Here is a 14,987-nt window from a genome sequence, read left to right as displayed (position 1 = left end):
AGCTCTCTGGGTACCCCTCCTTCCTGTGGGTCACCCCCCAAGAAAACGTTGGAAAGCTGTCTGGGTCCTCTGAGCAGCTTAGAACATTCAAACAAGATTGGAGGCATAGCTGAGAATTAGCGGACATGCTTTGTACACATGAACATCTCAAATTCAATTCCTGGCTGCTGCCAGTGATTATAGACCAGGGTTGGGGAACAGATGGCTCTCCAGATGTTGCTAGGCTACAGTTGCCACAATCCCTGCTCATTATTGGTAGGGGATGAAGCCCATGTATATCTGAATGGCCACAGGTGGTTCCCCATCTTGGTCTTTGGGGAAGGCTTCTGCCTCCGTCTCAACAGCACACATTTTTCCTTCGCTCAGCTGTAAGATTTATATAATTTCAGAACAAATTATTCGAAATAATTCATTTATCTGTTCCTCTTTCATGACAAAAGCAGATGCCTCAAACAGTTAAAAAGATTTCCTAGGCAACAAACTACATTCTAAACAGACGGCTGATCATAACAATGCCGCTTCAGATTCCTTATTTTTCCTATTTTTCTCGTTTCTGAGAACCTGAGTGTGAGAGAGCATAGATGTTACGAAAGGGGCAACTTGCCAATCACCTAGGCTGAATTGCTGCAGAATCTGTTGAGAATGTGGCTACTGTGTTTGAATAGCACATTAATCAGATTGGGTCCCTTTAAACTGTTGAATTACCATGTGGCAAGTGGGGCCTTCAACATAAGGTTGGCAGTGTGGAGTGCTCCTGTTTAGTATGTCAATCAGCCAGCCAGGACCCCCTTCTAGGTTACTCTATTTCTCTTCCATCTGGTTTCCTTTTCAGGCTTCAATGGCAGCAAGGCCAAGGAAACCACCTACTGCCAATACTGCAATCACATTTCAGTTGCAGCCTTTTGTAGAACCTCATAGTCTTCACAAACTGTCCAACGCCAAACCCCAGAGAGTTTTACCCTGACTTCAGCCCCCACAGTCAGATTTACAGCATCCAAATCATGAAGCCAACAAAAGAGAGGCCCTCTGTCTTCTGTATACCACAAACCACCCCAAAGAACTTGATCAGCCATTTCCTCCACCTCCCAACATTCTGTCTCATTCCTCCCAACCTTGAACAAGCCACCCTGGAGGTGCACAATGCCCTGTTGTACTAACTTGCCTCTGCCACCCTTTCAACTTAAAAAAATAAGCAAAAATCCTCCAATGATGGACAGAAGGAAAATACCTCCCCTAGCCAAAGAGCCCAACTCCTGCTGCGCTGCCTTGGCCATTCAGGGGCCAGAGTCCATTTAAACCAACTTTTAATTTATGAGCAAGGCAAAAGTCTTCCTCCCCAAACAGTCAGCATTCTTTGTCCACTGAACATACTCAGTACTCATTGGGCTGTTTCTCCCCTTTGGGTATTTTTAGCAGAACGTCTGTACGTCTGCAAAGCTCAGGGCTCTGCCAAGCCTGTTTCTTCCCCTTTGGTGTGTGCCATTATGGCTACAGCTCTATCCACCCATTCATCTGAATATCAAATAATATTATCCCAAATGCTGTAATGATATTGTGGTGAGTTATTGTATTAGAATGCTTCATATATGTGCATTTACTATATATGAACTATGTGCTTTCCTCATTTTGCCGCCGTAGTCACTGCAGTGGAAGCCACTTGCTTCTATAGTCAGTACCTCTTAACTTGCATCGCACGGGTGTGTGCGTGTGCATTCAAATATATTTTTCCCCTCTCTAAACAGAGCAGCACTTTACTGAAGTTGTACTTTGTGAGGAATTTCTGAACCTCGACGTAGAACAGGTGTGCAGCTTAATATCCAGTGACAAACTTACAATAGCGTCCGAGGAAAAGGTAAGGTCCCTTTCTCCCAGTTTGAAAGCTGCTTTAAAGAATCTTAAGGTCTAATCAGATACAATGGAACCTTCATTCATGTGCCGCATCTACAACAACCTATTTCACACGGTTATTGTGAGGGTGAAATGGGGAGGAGAACCATGTACACCACCTTGAGATCTTTGAAAGATAAAGGTGGTATATAAATGTTAATAATAGCAATAATACATTTTATTGGATAAGAAGTCTTCAGATGATGATAACTGGAAAACACCTGCCCCTGGAAAGACATTTACGTAGGCATTAGGTGAACCTCCCAGGATTGCAGGAACTCCAAAAGCAAGTTGCTATAATAGAAAATGGCGTTTCCTTCACCACAGATGGTAGCTGCACCCAGAGAAGGGTTTCATACAATGAGGGTGGGAAGGGGAAAAACCCAAAAACCTAGTTCCTGGGCTGTTTCATATGGAAGCAGACAAGCCTTCAGGTAACAAGGTCCAAAGTTGAGTAGGTAGGGCTTCAAATTATATGCTGATGTGCCAGCACTTTGGAAATGGACCAGTAGCAGGTTTGGGGCCATCTTGAAAGGTTGCCCTATGCGCCATGCATTATAGTTGGCCAACTTCAAGGCTTTCCTTGAAGTACAGCTAAATCATCCTACCTAAAAATGAGTATTATACAGTGATAGCGCAGATATTGGAATACACATAGGCCTACAAAGCAAGATCATATGATACTGAATGTGGGCCGAGATGTAGGTTAAGTAGAGCATGTGCTGAGTTTCGGCATATGGAGAAGCTGTTCTGATTGTTTTGTTTTTGCCACATGCCCATGTCCTGTGTGGGTTTCTTCCCTCGGTGAGGGCTGACACGCTATTGCAGCATCACTGTCCAACTCTCTGAGTCTTGGCAGTGGCGCAGTGCTGTCAGCCCACATCTCGGCCTGCTTTTAGAGCTGCATGACTCTTATCCTTTAATTAAATCCTCAGCAGATCTTTTGGTACCCTAGCTGCAAACTGAACTGAACTTCTATTAAGCATCCTCATAGACTGCAGATATATTTAGCACAGTATGGGAATTTTATAGATAATCCTTCTAACTCAAGTGGTAAGCGCTGACAAGATTTGTAACCGGAGACCACTAAAAAACAACACCACCAAGTTGTTGGCATCCTTGGGGGAATTCTCTTCTTCCGCACACATGCCCCACATGCCATATGCCCACCCCCCCGTACAACTCGCAGGGAGAGCAGAGGATTAATCATTTCACCTGACAAGGAGAAATGCCTGTGCCGATGAAAGGATCAGCTTAGCACGATGCTGAATTCCACTCCGGCAGCTTGTGAAAACACAAACATTTTAATCGAAAAGCTGAACCTCAGTAAGGGCTGGATCCAGACACATCAAAGAAGCGTTTCAGTGAAACGCGTTGTAAACTTTATATGAGAAATCAGTTTGGCAAAAACGGAACTCCAAAGCGCCGTCAGGTGTCACAGTGTTATAATGCATATACAGTGGTACCTCAGGTTACAAACACTTCGGGTTACAGACTCTGCTAACCCGGAAGTAGTACCTTGGGTTAAGAACTTTACCTCAGGATGAGAACAGAAATTGCACGGCGGCAGCGGGAGGCCCCATTAGCGAAAGCGCACCTCAGGTTAAGAACGGCTTCAGGTTAAGAATGGACCTCTGGAAGTTCATAACCAGAGGTACCATTGTACAACACATACAAAGCGCTTTTTCTTTGCCAATGTAGCTGTGTCCAAGGACTGAGGATCCTCAGTAGCCACAGTATTCCTTTAAGGAGGTGAGAATATACTCCATCCTCCTGATGGCTTATGAGAAGCTGAAGGTGATTGAGGAAGAGACGACAGAGGAGAGCAGCCACTTTCAAAAGGAGCAAGATGCTTGGGGTGAGAGAGGGAAGCAGCTTGGGCTTGGTACCCCCTTTTAACCATTTAGAGAGTGAGAAGGCTACTGGCATCTTTAAAAAGATAGGACCTGCTGAGGATAACTCACAGAGTATGGGCGGAAGCTGTGGCTCCTTTCCTGTGCTACTAACCCCTGATGGAAGGGTGTCTGTTCTCCACGCTCAATTACAGCACTCGCAGAGAAGGGCTTCTTAAGAGAGAATAATATGTGAATCTGCCCTGTTGCCCCACCCCAAAAAAAATGTTCAAAACTCATAGTGTGTCCTTTTGTTACTCAAGGTGTTTGAAGCGGTGATCGCATGGGTCAACCACGACAAAGATGTGCGACAGGAGCTCATGGCACGCCTGATGGAACATGTCCGCCTGCCATTGCTCTCCCGGGAGTATTTGGTTCAGGTAAGTAAAAAGTAAGCATTTAATGTGCACACCCTCTCTCTTATTCTGTACAACCTTAAGCGTACAGACTTAGCCATAGGAACAGAATATTTACCATTAAGGAGACAGAATCGCTTAACTACAGATAGCACTTCTTGTAAGGTTCTACCAATCTGCTCAGCGTTCTGTATCTTGGTAGTTACGACCGGGTCTTTTTTTATCTTGTTTGTGTCGTGCTTTTTGGCGAGTGTGAAACTTTTGAAAATATTTAATAGTGGAAAGGGTAAGGCTCCGTTAATTTGGAGGAATCACTTCATCAACCTAACTAGCAAAAAAAATAAAAAAACAACCCAAAAAACCTACACCTAAATTTGAAGTGACCTGCCTTAAATGGTTTATCGGTAAGAATCTGAATCTGCAGCTATACTAGAACAATTGTGTACTGGTTTATGCTTTCCTTGATATTTTGTTGAAGGGAATTAATATTTCCTGTTGCCCTAGGAATGTAGGAAACCAGCTTAAATGAAGTCCAGCTGGCAGGGCTCTCCAGCTTTGGTCCAGCTGGCAGGGCTCTCCAGAGTTTAATAAGGGACAACCCCATCTTTACCTGGAGGTGCCAGGGAGTGAGTTTTGAACCTTCTGCATGTCATGCAGAAGGAAATTGGCAATATTCACCTCATTTTTCCTTGAGCCTATTTGTTTTCATTTCTTTGAATAAGTTACCTTGATCTTGTTTAGAAAAGTACTGAAATGTCTTTGCATAGGACAGAATTCCAAAGCACACATAACAAGTGATACTCAAATTGTTGTTTTTTGTTTTTTTGTTTTTTGCCAGGGTATACAGCTTCTGTGCTTGTCTCTATATTCTGGTTTCTCGCCTGTAGGCATCCACCCTCTTGAAATGCCTTTTCTTTATAGGGTTCCAAAAATTTTGGAAGCACCGTGCTTACATCTCTTATTGAACAGATCCAAAGGGCTTGTATATTCTTTCTTAAGAGGGCTGGCATAGGGGTAATCTTGAGATGAACATGCCAGCATAATAGTGTGCACCTGTTGTGTAGTAGTACTTGTTAAGACTTTTGTCCATGTTTAATGCGCAGAGAGTCGAAGAGGAACCGCTTGTTAAAAACAGCAGTGCGTGTAAGGATTACCTCATTGAAGCGATGAAGTACCATTTGTTGCCACTTGAGCAAAGGGCTCTGATGAAGACCACACGAACAAGGCTGCGAACACCAGCCTACCTTCCAAAAGTAAGACCCGTCACTCTTGGCTACCTGGTTCGCCATTTAGTATTGCATTGCATTATGGGAAGAGAACGTTCAGCAGAGATGTAACAGATGGATTTAATTATGTGGCGGTCTTATTGAAAATGCAGTGATTTTGGAGTAATTTAAGACAGTCAAATGGGACACATACACACACACACACCAGTAGGAAGAGGCGCACCACAATCCAGTAAGTGAATTTAGACAATCAATCTAGAATGTCTTTCTTTCATATTTGTTAGTAGGGTTCTGCTTGTTCAAGAATATTGGGGTGCCATGACGTAACTGGCAAGACTGTCATGGTGGTTCAGAAGAGAGACTCTTGTTTTGCCTGTCAAGAGCATCTGCCTTTTTAGTGAGTAGAATGGAGGTATTTGGTTCCATATGTGTCCCATGAATTGTCAAGGTGACCACTTAACAGAAGGAGCAGCGTTATAGATTATAGCAAGACTCTTCTCTCCTCCCCCCCCCCAAAAAAAACCCTAGTGGCAGCAAAGTTAGATAGTAGGAGTAGGACTATATCTCCTCCTTATTGATCCCTGTGTACTTTGGTGGTGGAACTCTTTCTCCTGACAATCGCCTTGGCAGAAGTAGTCTCCAAAAGAAAAGGAGAATACAGGAAGTTCAAAGATGCTATTCTGATACATGATGGGTATGCGTAAGTGAATAGTTCCTAAGTTTTTTGCTCTAGCCAAAGACCATGACAAACTACTCTGAGACACGGAATAGCAACTTGTAAAAAATGATCAATTTTCCATTGTTGTCTCCGTTTATGTGACTAAGCAACAAGGTTATTTACGATGTGTTTCTTCCTTTGAAGCTGATGGTGGTGGTTGGAGGACAAGCACCCAAAGCTATCCGCAGTGTGGAGTGTTATGATTTTAAGGAAGAACGGTGGCACCAAGTTGCTGAGCTGCCTTCTAGAAGATGCAGAGCAGGTAGCTGCTTAAATTGATAGTGTTGCTCACATAGCTAGGTAACTCCATGCCAACAACTTCCTTTTAAGAAGGATGGGTTTTTTATGTGTGCAGTCTTTAAACAAAAGAGCATACATGGTCTGCAGAGACCAATGCCTGAAATGTAGAACCTTTTCTTTCAGGAGTGGTATACATGAGCGGACTTGTCTTTGCCGTTGGTGGTTTCAATGGCTCCTTGAGGGTTCGTACGGTGGATTCATATGATCCTGTGAAGGACCAATGGACAAGTGTTGCTAGCATGCAAGACAGAAGAAGCACTTTGGGGGCTGCTGTATTAAACGGACTTCTGTATGCTGTGGGAGGATTTGATGGAAGTACAGGTATAGAGCATTTCATTCATATTGTACTTTGCATTCTTACTTTGAGATGACAGTCTTCTAGATCAGACCTCACCAATTTGGCACTGTTCAGATGCTTGGCAGTACAATTCCCATCAGCCCCAGCAAGTTGTTTTGCACTGTTAAAAGTGTGCTTATAAAAATGAAAACACAACACGCAGTAATTCATCTGAGTGAGACCAGCACTCTCAAGCTCACGGTCATCTCCGTAGCTAATGATAGAAAAGAGTTCATAAGTTCTTAATTCCTGTTAATAGTTCATGGAGAAACAAATGAATAATACCTTCTTTCTTCATAGCTTTGTGTACTGCTTTGTTACAGGTCTATCATCAGTAGAAGCCTATAATATGAAGACTAATGAATGGTTTCATGTAACTCCAATGAACACAAGGAGAAGTAGTGTTGGTGTAGGTGTAGTTGGAGGTAAGATCTCCTCTTAAGACTAAATTGGTTCTGGTGTCCATGTGACTAATAGCTGTTCCCAAGCTTAACTCCTAAATACACCATATGTTCATAGCAAGCACTTTGCAAAGCAGACTAGTCTTTTCAGTCTAACTCCATCTTCAGATGAAGTATTTATTAGACCCAGGAGTGCCCTCTGCTGTGTTCTCTGTGAAATTTTCCTAACCACCTTAGTACAGTATTTTTATCTTTATTTTATTATTTTTTTGCTTTCCTTGTGTCAAGGAGAAAGTGGCAGTGTGCTGCCTGCTATATTAAGAAATAGCTATAGTAGTCAGATTTTATTGCCCAGCTGAGAAGCTGAATAGTCCTTTTTTAAAAAATGACTGCTCATGTTTTAAAATAAAAATAAAAATCTTGAATTAAATGAATATGATTGAAAGAGAAATGTTTAAAAAAATACTTAAAGAGAAAGTATTTGTTTCTTCTGAAATGTACGAATGATTTAAACTGAACCACAACCTATCTGAAGTAGACAGCTCAGATAAGGCTGCCTTGCTTTCGTTCAGCTTCTTCAAAGTGTGAGTCCATCAAACCTCACAAAAAAGGACTTGAGTGGAACCTGACAAGTTCTCTTCAAAATAGACCCTTGTTGAGAAAAGCCCATTTAGCACAAGGCATCAAATGCAAACGTCCACGCTAAATGGTTTTGCATTGTTTCAGTTACACAGAGCACAAACCTTAACTATTTTATGTGGAAGCTTTCTCATTCAGATCAGTCACCCCTTTTAACATAAAGGCTTCTAGGTTTAATCCTCCATGAAATGCACATCATACAAATCTAATGCAGCCTTCTCCAACCTTGGGCCCACCAGATATTTTTGGGCTCTTGACTTCTATCACCGAGCATGATCAGTGGTCAGGAAAGACAAGAGTTGTGGTCCAAAATGCTTGGGCAACACCAGGTTCGGGAAGGTTCACATAACATCTACTGGTGTATCTGTATATGCAGAATTTGTTAATCCTATTTCCAGGTATGCTGTATGCCGTCGGTGGCTATGATGGTGCATCACGTCAGTGCCTTAGTACAGTGGAGTGTTATAACTACAGTTCAAATGAATGGAGCTATGTTGCAGAGATGGGCACTAGACGTAGCGGAGCAGGTGAGTAAACAAACTTAAATGAGAACTCTATGTGTCAAATAGAAAAAAATGCAAGGAATCCCAAATTTGGGGGGGGGGGGTGTTTTTAAACTAGTCATGGCAGGTACATATATTTTCAAAATACAAATAGCTGTCTTACTGTTGCTTGAACTTGTTCCTGCACCTCCCTCACACTCATTGCTGCATATGGGACATAATTCATGAACCAGGAAATAATTGCATTTATTGGAATATGAGATGTCTCTCTGATCAGATTTTAGCTTGAATTGCAGGATTGGAGAGGGTCATCTCGCCATTCATGCTTTACCATTCTCAAGGTGGGGTGACGGGTAGGTGTACATTCCAAAGATCAATTGCTATCAGTTTCTTTGGAAGGAACTGACATTGTGAGTTGCAATCAGGAAGTGTTCTCAAGATAATCTTTCTTTGTAGCTAATTTTTAAATTGCTGGTTTAACGCCCCCATTTATTTGTTTTTCAAAGTTTTTTGGTATGATCTCACTCACTGAAAAATCTGACTTTGGTTGTTTTGTTTTCTGTTTTTTGAATCCCAATTTAAGTATTTATGTTGGAAGCTCCCAGCAGCAAACTCTTAAATGCCAGTGGCTTTGAAAAAGCAATTTCTGGTTCAGCATGACTTGAGAAAACATAATTTTGTTTGCATACGTCTGGATTACACCCATTCAGTACTTGGTGTCCAGTTCAATTTGCACCACTGGGCACTGTGGTGGAGTAGATGAGGGCCGGTATGCTGAGCTTGAATCCTTGGAAGATGGTTTGGTGTTTCCTTTGTTTGGAAGATTGACCAGTTCTGTGTGGGGTTGCACTCCCTCTGAAAGAATAGGTTCAGAGCTTGGGGGGTGGAGTGCTCCTAGATCCGTCTTTGTTGCTGGAAGCTCAGATATAGCCTCAGTGGCTAGGAGTGTCTTTTGCCAGCTACACTTAGTCCTCCAACTATGGCCGTTCTTGGACCTGGATAATAATGGCAATGATGATGATGATGATGATTGGTTAAATTTGTATTGAGATTCATATACTGATACCTTCAAAACTCAATTATTGCAATGCACTCATCCCTTGAGCAGAGGCTGCAGCTGATGCAGAATGCTGTGGCTAGACAGTCGATAGGGTTGGACTATCGGCAGCACATAAACCCGGTGTTCAAGCTTGCATTGGCCGCCTATATGCTACTGGACCAGGTTCAGGTTTCTTGTATTAATTTATAAGGCCCTTAACAACGTGGATCCAGGTACATAATGGACCACCTGATCCATTATATCCCTGCTCAGTCACTGAGGTCTTCAAGGGAGTCACTGTTAATGGTCCCCCATGGCTTGGATGCATGACTCTTATTACCAAGGAGCCATGCATTCAGTATAGTGGGCCCAGTTTTATTGAACTCTTTTCCAGATCAGACAGGACCCCGCCTCCCTGTTAAGCTTTCAGTGCCTACTGAAGACATTGTTTTATTCCTGCATACTTTTAAGCTGAATTCTGGTTTTATAGTTTTGACTCACTTTTAGTCTTACTGCTTTGTGTTTCCTGTATGCCACTGAGAGATTGCTGCAACTAAGTGATATACAAATTGAAAAGGGGGGAAATGTGGTGGGAAGGAGAAAGTAATGATTGGAGGAGCTGCTTCTCCTCCTCTGGCAGATGGATGAGGCTAGATTGCTCTCCCATGATGCTCTTTCCGAGAGGTAGAGAGTGCTTCTCCCAGGGGCTATTGGTTTCCTGACTGGTGGCGAAGGAAGGCAAGGATGTGCCTCACTTCAACTCTGCAGTTTGTTTGCTAGTATAGCGCTTACGCTGCCCTTTTATTCTTGCATGTTATGTTTTTTAGCTTATAGAATCTGTTGCAGGACCCCACAGTATTTCCTTCCTGTGAGCTGCATCAAGGTTTGCAAGACCAAGAACTAGCATAGCATATTGGCTAAAGGTGCAATCCTATGCACACTTGTCTAGGTGTAATTTAGCATAGGATTGCACTGTAAGAGAGTCAGCTGTGGGCCAGTATTTCATTAGTTTAAAGTTTGCCCCTTTGATGAACTCAATAGAACCTTCAACAAAGCCACACACAGCTCCAGCAAACCATGTAATATTGGGATAAACAAACTGACCTAAAGGTGGCTGTAAGAGTTGCTGGGGAAAAGTGTGAAGACATTTTTCAAAACTCTCAAGCTCTAGGTACATACTAAGTGTGTGTTCATGTCTGTGAATGTGTTGGTGCCTGTGAACGTATAATGTAATACAGTATTTATGTGACTTTCATTGCATCTGAAATTTTTTGATTCCCACCCCTTGGTACTTTGTTGGTACTTGCTAAAACCCCAGAAGTGGGGATTTATGCTTTTTCTTAATGTTAACTTATTTTGCTTTCCCGCCCCCCCCTCCTTTCAGGTGTTGGTGTCTTAAACAACTTATTGTATGCAGTAGGTGGCCATGATGGTCCTTTAGTCAGAAAAAGTGTTGAGGTGTATGATCCCACCATCAATACATGGAAACAGGTTGCAGATATGAACATGTGTAGGAGAAATGCAGGTAAATATTACAGCCTTCAAAGAACTTTTAATATAGCATTGAAAATAGAAATGACACTCGCTTGGGCTTTAATTGCTTCCATATCTGCCCCCCAGGTTATTTATCTAATGAGGACCTTGCTTTGAGTAATGAGAAATCTAACATAATTCAGTATATGACACTAACACAGCCACTTTCACCATAGAACTAAATAACAACAGACAAAAATTATGGCAGTTTTGAATTTTGATAAACCACTAGCCTCAAATGCTACATTGGGGGAATACATGGTTGTCCATCATATCAAATAAATAATTGTGCACTTAGCTTGTCACTTAGAAAGGCCTTAATGCTTCTTTTTTACAACCTCCTGGCACCAAATGTGGCCTGGTGAGCTAAGAAACCAGGCGCTGACACTATTTTTCTGCTTTGTATTAGGGGTTTGTGCTGTCAATGGGCTCTTATATGTAGTTGGAGGAGACGATGGTTCCTGTAACTTGGCAACAGTGGAATATTATAACCCTACAACAGATAAGTGGACGGTGGTATCGTCATGTATGAGTACAGGAAGAAGCTATGCAGGTAATAAAGAATACATTAAAAAGGAGGAGTCTTCTCCCTTTTTCTGGAGGTTAATGAAGGGAGGTGGTCTGCATTATGCTCCCTCAGTGAGCGTGTATTATGTGAATGGGTCTAGAAGCTCTTGGAGGATGGATGGGATATAAATGGAGTTAAACACAGATAGCATCTGTATGCGGTGAAAACCAAGCTCTCATCTTTATATTTGCTGATTTGAAATATGTATATGCAGGGGCGAATGAAGGCGTTGTGACACCTGGGGTGGGACATCGCTACGTAGGGCGCATGTGAGGGCGCTATGTATAATGCATGTGCCATACGTGGCAATGCCGCATGTGCACTGTACATAGTGGTTTGCCGGTGCTCCAGCGCTATACGGACAGTGCCGGGATCCCCTGCTCGCAGCTGCAGCCTCGAACGGAGGATCCTTTACATGCGGCTGTAGTGGCGATGGAAGGATCCCACCGCCATCTGCAAGGCGCTTGAGCGGCGCCGGCGGAAACCGCTATGTACAGTGCATGTGCGCCGTCATTGCGTAAAGCACATGCGTGCGACACTGCACACACGCTGTACATAGCAGTTTGCCAATGGCGCCGGGATCCTCTACTCACGGCTCCAGCCGCGAATGGAGGATCCTCCACATGCAGCTGCAGCGGGTTGCCTTCTTGTCACCCCCCCCCCAGACATGGCACCTGGGGTGCACCGCACCACCCCACACACCCCCATTGCGGCGCCACGGTGTATATGTCACCTTTTTAAGAGTCAAAGCTTTCTGAGGGCGGCGTCCATAAAAAACAACATGTAAGGCAATTTCATCACAGGTAAAATGTGAATAAACCAGAAATAATGAAACAAAATCCATACAAAGAGCATTAGTTATAGATGCTTTTGAACACCTATAGTAATCCACTGGGAGATGTATTAAGGCGATGTTGAGTTAGTTGGCAACCAGATCTATCTCTCTGTTGCCTCTGACTCAGGATAAGCAGTTCAGGTGCTTGTCAGTTGTATGGAGATGGTAGTAGTCTGGATGGGGAGTACTAAACTGAAACGTAATCCAGGCAAAATTCAGGTGCTGCAGGTTCTCAAGTGTAGAATATAGGGAGATGGTCAGTTCTGGAAGGAGTTGCATTCCCCTGGAAGGAAAATGTGCATTGGGGGGGGGGGCAGGACTCCTTGATCCATCACTGTCACTTGAGACAGTTTGCTTCAATGGCTAGGAATACCTATTTCCAGTTCTGGCTGGTTCGCCAGCTACAGTCCCACTTGGAAGGGGATTCTTTTGCCAAAGCAATGTATGCTTTGATAACTTCCAGGTTAGACTAGCAATATGTTCTTTGTGGGGCTGCCCTTGAAGACTGTTTAGATGATGCAGTTAATGTAGAATGCAGTAGCAAGGCTACTGTTGAGTGTCTGGCCTGACATGTATTCTGCTGGCTTTGAAAGATCTGCACTGGTTTCCAATTTGCTAAAGGCTTAAATCACCTGGGCTCCAAATACCTGAAGGAGCACTTCCTACCACATTAGCTTGCCTAAGTGTTGTGATCAGTGTGGGAAGTCATTTTGGCAGTGCAGGCAAAATATGGTTTGAGGGGCGGGGAGACAGGGGAGACTTTCTCTGTGGTGGCTTCCAGGTTGTCGAATGACTTCCTCTCTGAGTTAGTTCAAACACCTCTTCACCCAGGTCTTTAGTTGACTAGATGCAAGGCTTTGTTTCAGCTGGAACTCACCGGAACTCAAGTCCAGCACCTCTCAGGTGGGCGCTATTGCCATTCTAAGAGAAGGAGGGAGGTGGTCATGGTGAGTTCCGGCACTTATTTTTCTAGAAAATCACACCGAGTAGGTGTCTTCCCTTCTACTTTGCTATGATCTGATGTTCTGTGCTGTTGTTGTTTTTTGGTTGTTGTTGGGGTTGTTGTTTTTTTGGCAACTTTGCCATTGGTGGTTTTCTGATGCTACTTTACAGTTTTAATGTAAATTGTACTCGTTTTTATTTGGTGAATGAAGCTCAATAAATACAGATAGCAAATAAGCAGACATCCAGCCTAGAACTAAAACATAATTATAGCCCAAGACCCACTACAGCAAAAAGCACAGCAAATAAAGCCCCCTTCAGGGAAAATATTTTAGTTTCAGGGGGAAATATGTATGTGAAGCAAAACTCCATAACTCCACTCTAGGATCAGTCCTGCTTTCTAGCCACAGAATCGGGTCACATCTTTATTTTTACATGGCTGTTTTAACACGATAAAGTGAATTATGTAGTTTTAGAACAACCATGTAGGAATGTTTCTCTGAATAACAGTTCAAGTCCTGCTTTCTCTCTCTTTCTGTAGGCGTTACAGTTATTGACAAGCCATTGTGAGTTGGTGCAAAGATTTCTCCCTACCTTGATTATGCAGTAGAAGCAAGCTTTAACAAGTGATGTCGAAGTGATTGAGCATCAAGTCACTTCTTAACTTGTAGCACATTGAGACATGTTGGAAGCTGTGGCCTGCGACAATTAAGGATGAAAATGAAGATTATTCCAGTTTGAAGCAATGTGTAGCATTATTTGATGTAAAGCAGCATCTGACTGAGATGTAGCTGGCTGTGTTGACTACAATTTGGATTTGCTGGGTTTCTGGACAAAATTCCTTAAGGATCAATCATGTGTCTCATGGTTGACTGGATATTTTTTTTAAGTAAAAGATAGTGTTTCCTGGTGTCTTTTTTCCAAAGAAAAAAAATATCCATTAACTGCTGGTTTTTGGAGAAATATTGAATCCCAGCTTAGTACTACAAGCTGGCACAAGAATCTGGATGCTTTTATAAATCATCTTTGGTTACATTACTATTGTGTGCATATTTAAGTGTGTGTGTAAGTAGACTTTCTTGATGATACTATTTATACTCTGCACGGAACTTTGAAGTTTGCCAGTACTATGTTGTAAAACAGAGGTGTATATTTTGATATTTACCAATGCTTTAACAAATGCCACAGAAAACATACAATACAATGCTCATGAAACAAGTGTAATGCCAAAATGTTTTAAACTAATGTATTGGTGATCTCTATTTACCAAGATCTCTTTTGTTATGTTTTATCTCTCTTAACTCTGTCATAAGGGTTAATACTTGGCATGGGCATAATGGCAGGTTTATAATGAATGTATGGAGCTCTGTTTTACTTGCATGGCATTTAAAACTTTTCCTGTGTAACTAGCTGCTATTAATTATGTACTTCCTGTATGTGAAAATGTTTGTAAACAAACAATTCCTGGATATGAGATATGACCAAAACTATTGTCATTTTGACTTCTTTTCTTTTAATAAAACTTTGCATATTTGTTTTTCCTAAAGTTTGGGACTTCTATTTAATGTAAAAGTGATGAAATAATGCCCCTCTTCAACAAGACAGGTATTTTTTGTTTCATAACTGTCTGGGAAGACAGATTGGATGAACTGAGTATGTTTTGCTTGGAGCAAAAGAACCATGCTGACCATTCTTCAGGATGAGAACAGAAATCGCGCGGTGGCGGCACGGTGGCAGCAGGAGGCCCCATTAGCTAAAGTGGTACCTCAGGTTAAGAACAGTTTCAGGTTAATGTCAGGAAAGAGTTAGAG

The 14,987-nt window shown here is 42.5% G+C and overlaps 1 protein-coding gene across 3 annotated transcripts in view; it reads left to right on the top strand.

The window, feature by feature from the left end:
* Positions 1–14,722, top strand: part of KLHL2 (kelch like family member 2) — a 36,911-nt gene extending 22,189 nt beyond the window's left edge. For all 3 annotated transcript variants that reach the window (XM_083755775.1, XM_083755773.1, XM_083755774.1), the window contains 10 exons: positions 1,743–1,852; positions 4,043–4,159; positions 5,239–5,388; positions 6,224–6,341; positions 6,503–6,700; positions 7,040–7,141; positions 8,155–8,283; positions 10,683–10,823; positions 11,241–11,384; positions 13,718–14,722. In XM_083755775.1, coding sequence (XP_083611901.1) covers positions 1,743–1,852; positions 4,043–4,159; positions 5,239–5,388; positions 6,224–6,341; positions 6,503–6,700; positions 7,040–7,141; positions 8,155–8,283; positions 10,683–10,823; positions 11,241–11,384; positions 13,718–13,746 — 1,238 coding nt within the window. In that variant the 3' untranslated portion in view covers positions 13,747–14,722. The remainder of the gene's footprint in view (positions 1–1,742; positions 1,853–4,042; positions 4,160–5,238; positions 5,389–6,223; positions 6,342–6,502; positions 6,701–7,039; positions 7,142–8,154; positions 8,284–10,682; positions 10,824–11,240; positions 11,385–13,717) is intronic.
* The last annotated feature ends 265 nt before the right edge of the window (positions 14,723–14,987 follow it).

Source organism: Podarcis gaigeae (genome assembly GCF_964106915.1).
Source record: "Podarcis gaigeae genome assembly, chromosome: 9".
Classification (NCBI taxonomy): Eukaryota; Metazoa; Chordata; class Lepidosauria; order Squamata; family Lacertidae; genus Podarcis; species Podarcis gaigeae.
Note: the sequence above shows the minus strand (reverse complement) of the source record. Positions and strands in the feature narration are given on the sequence as shown.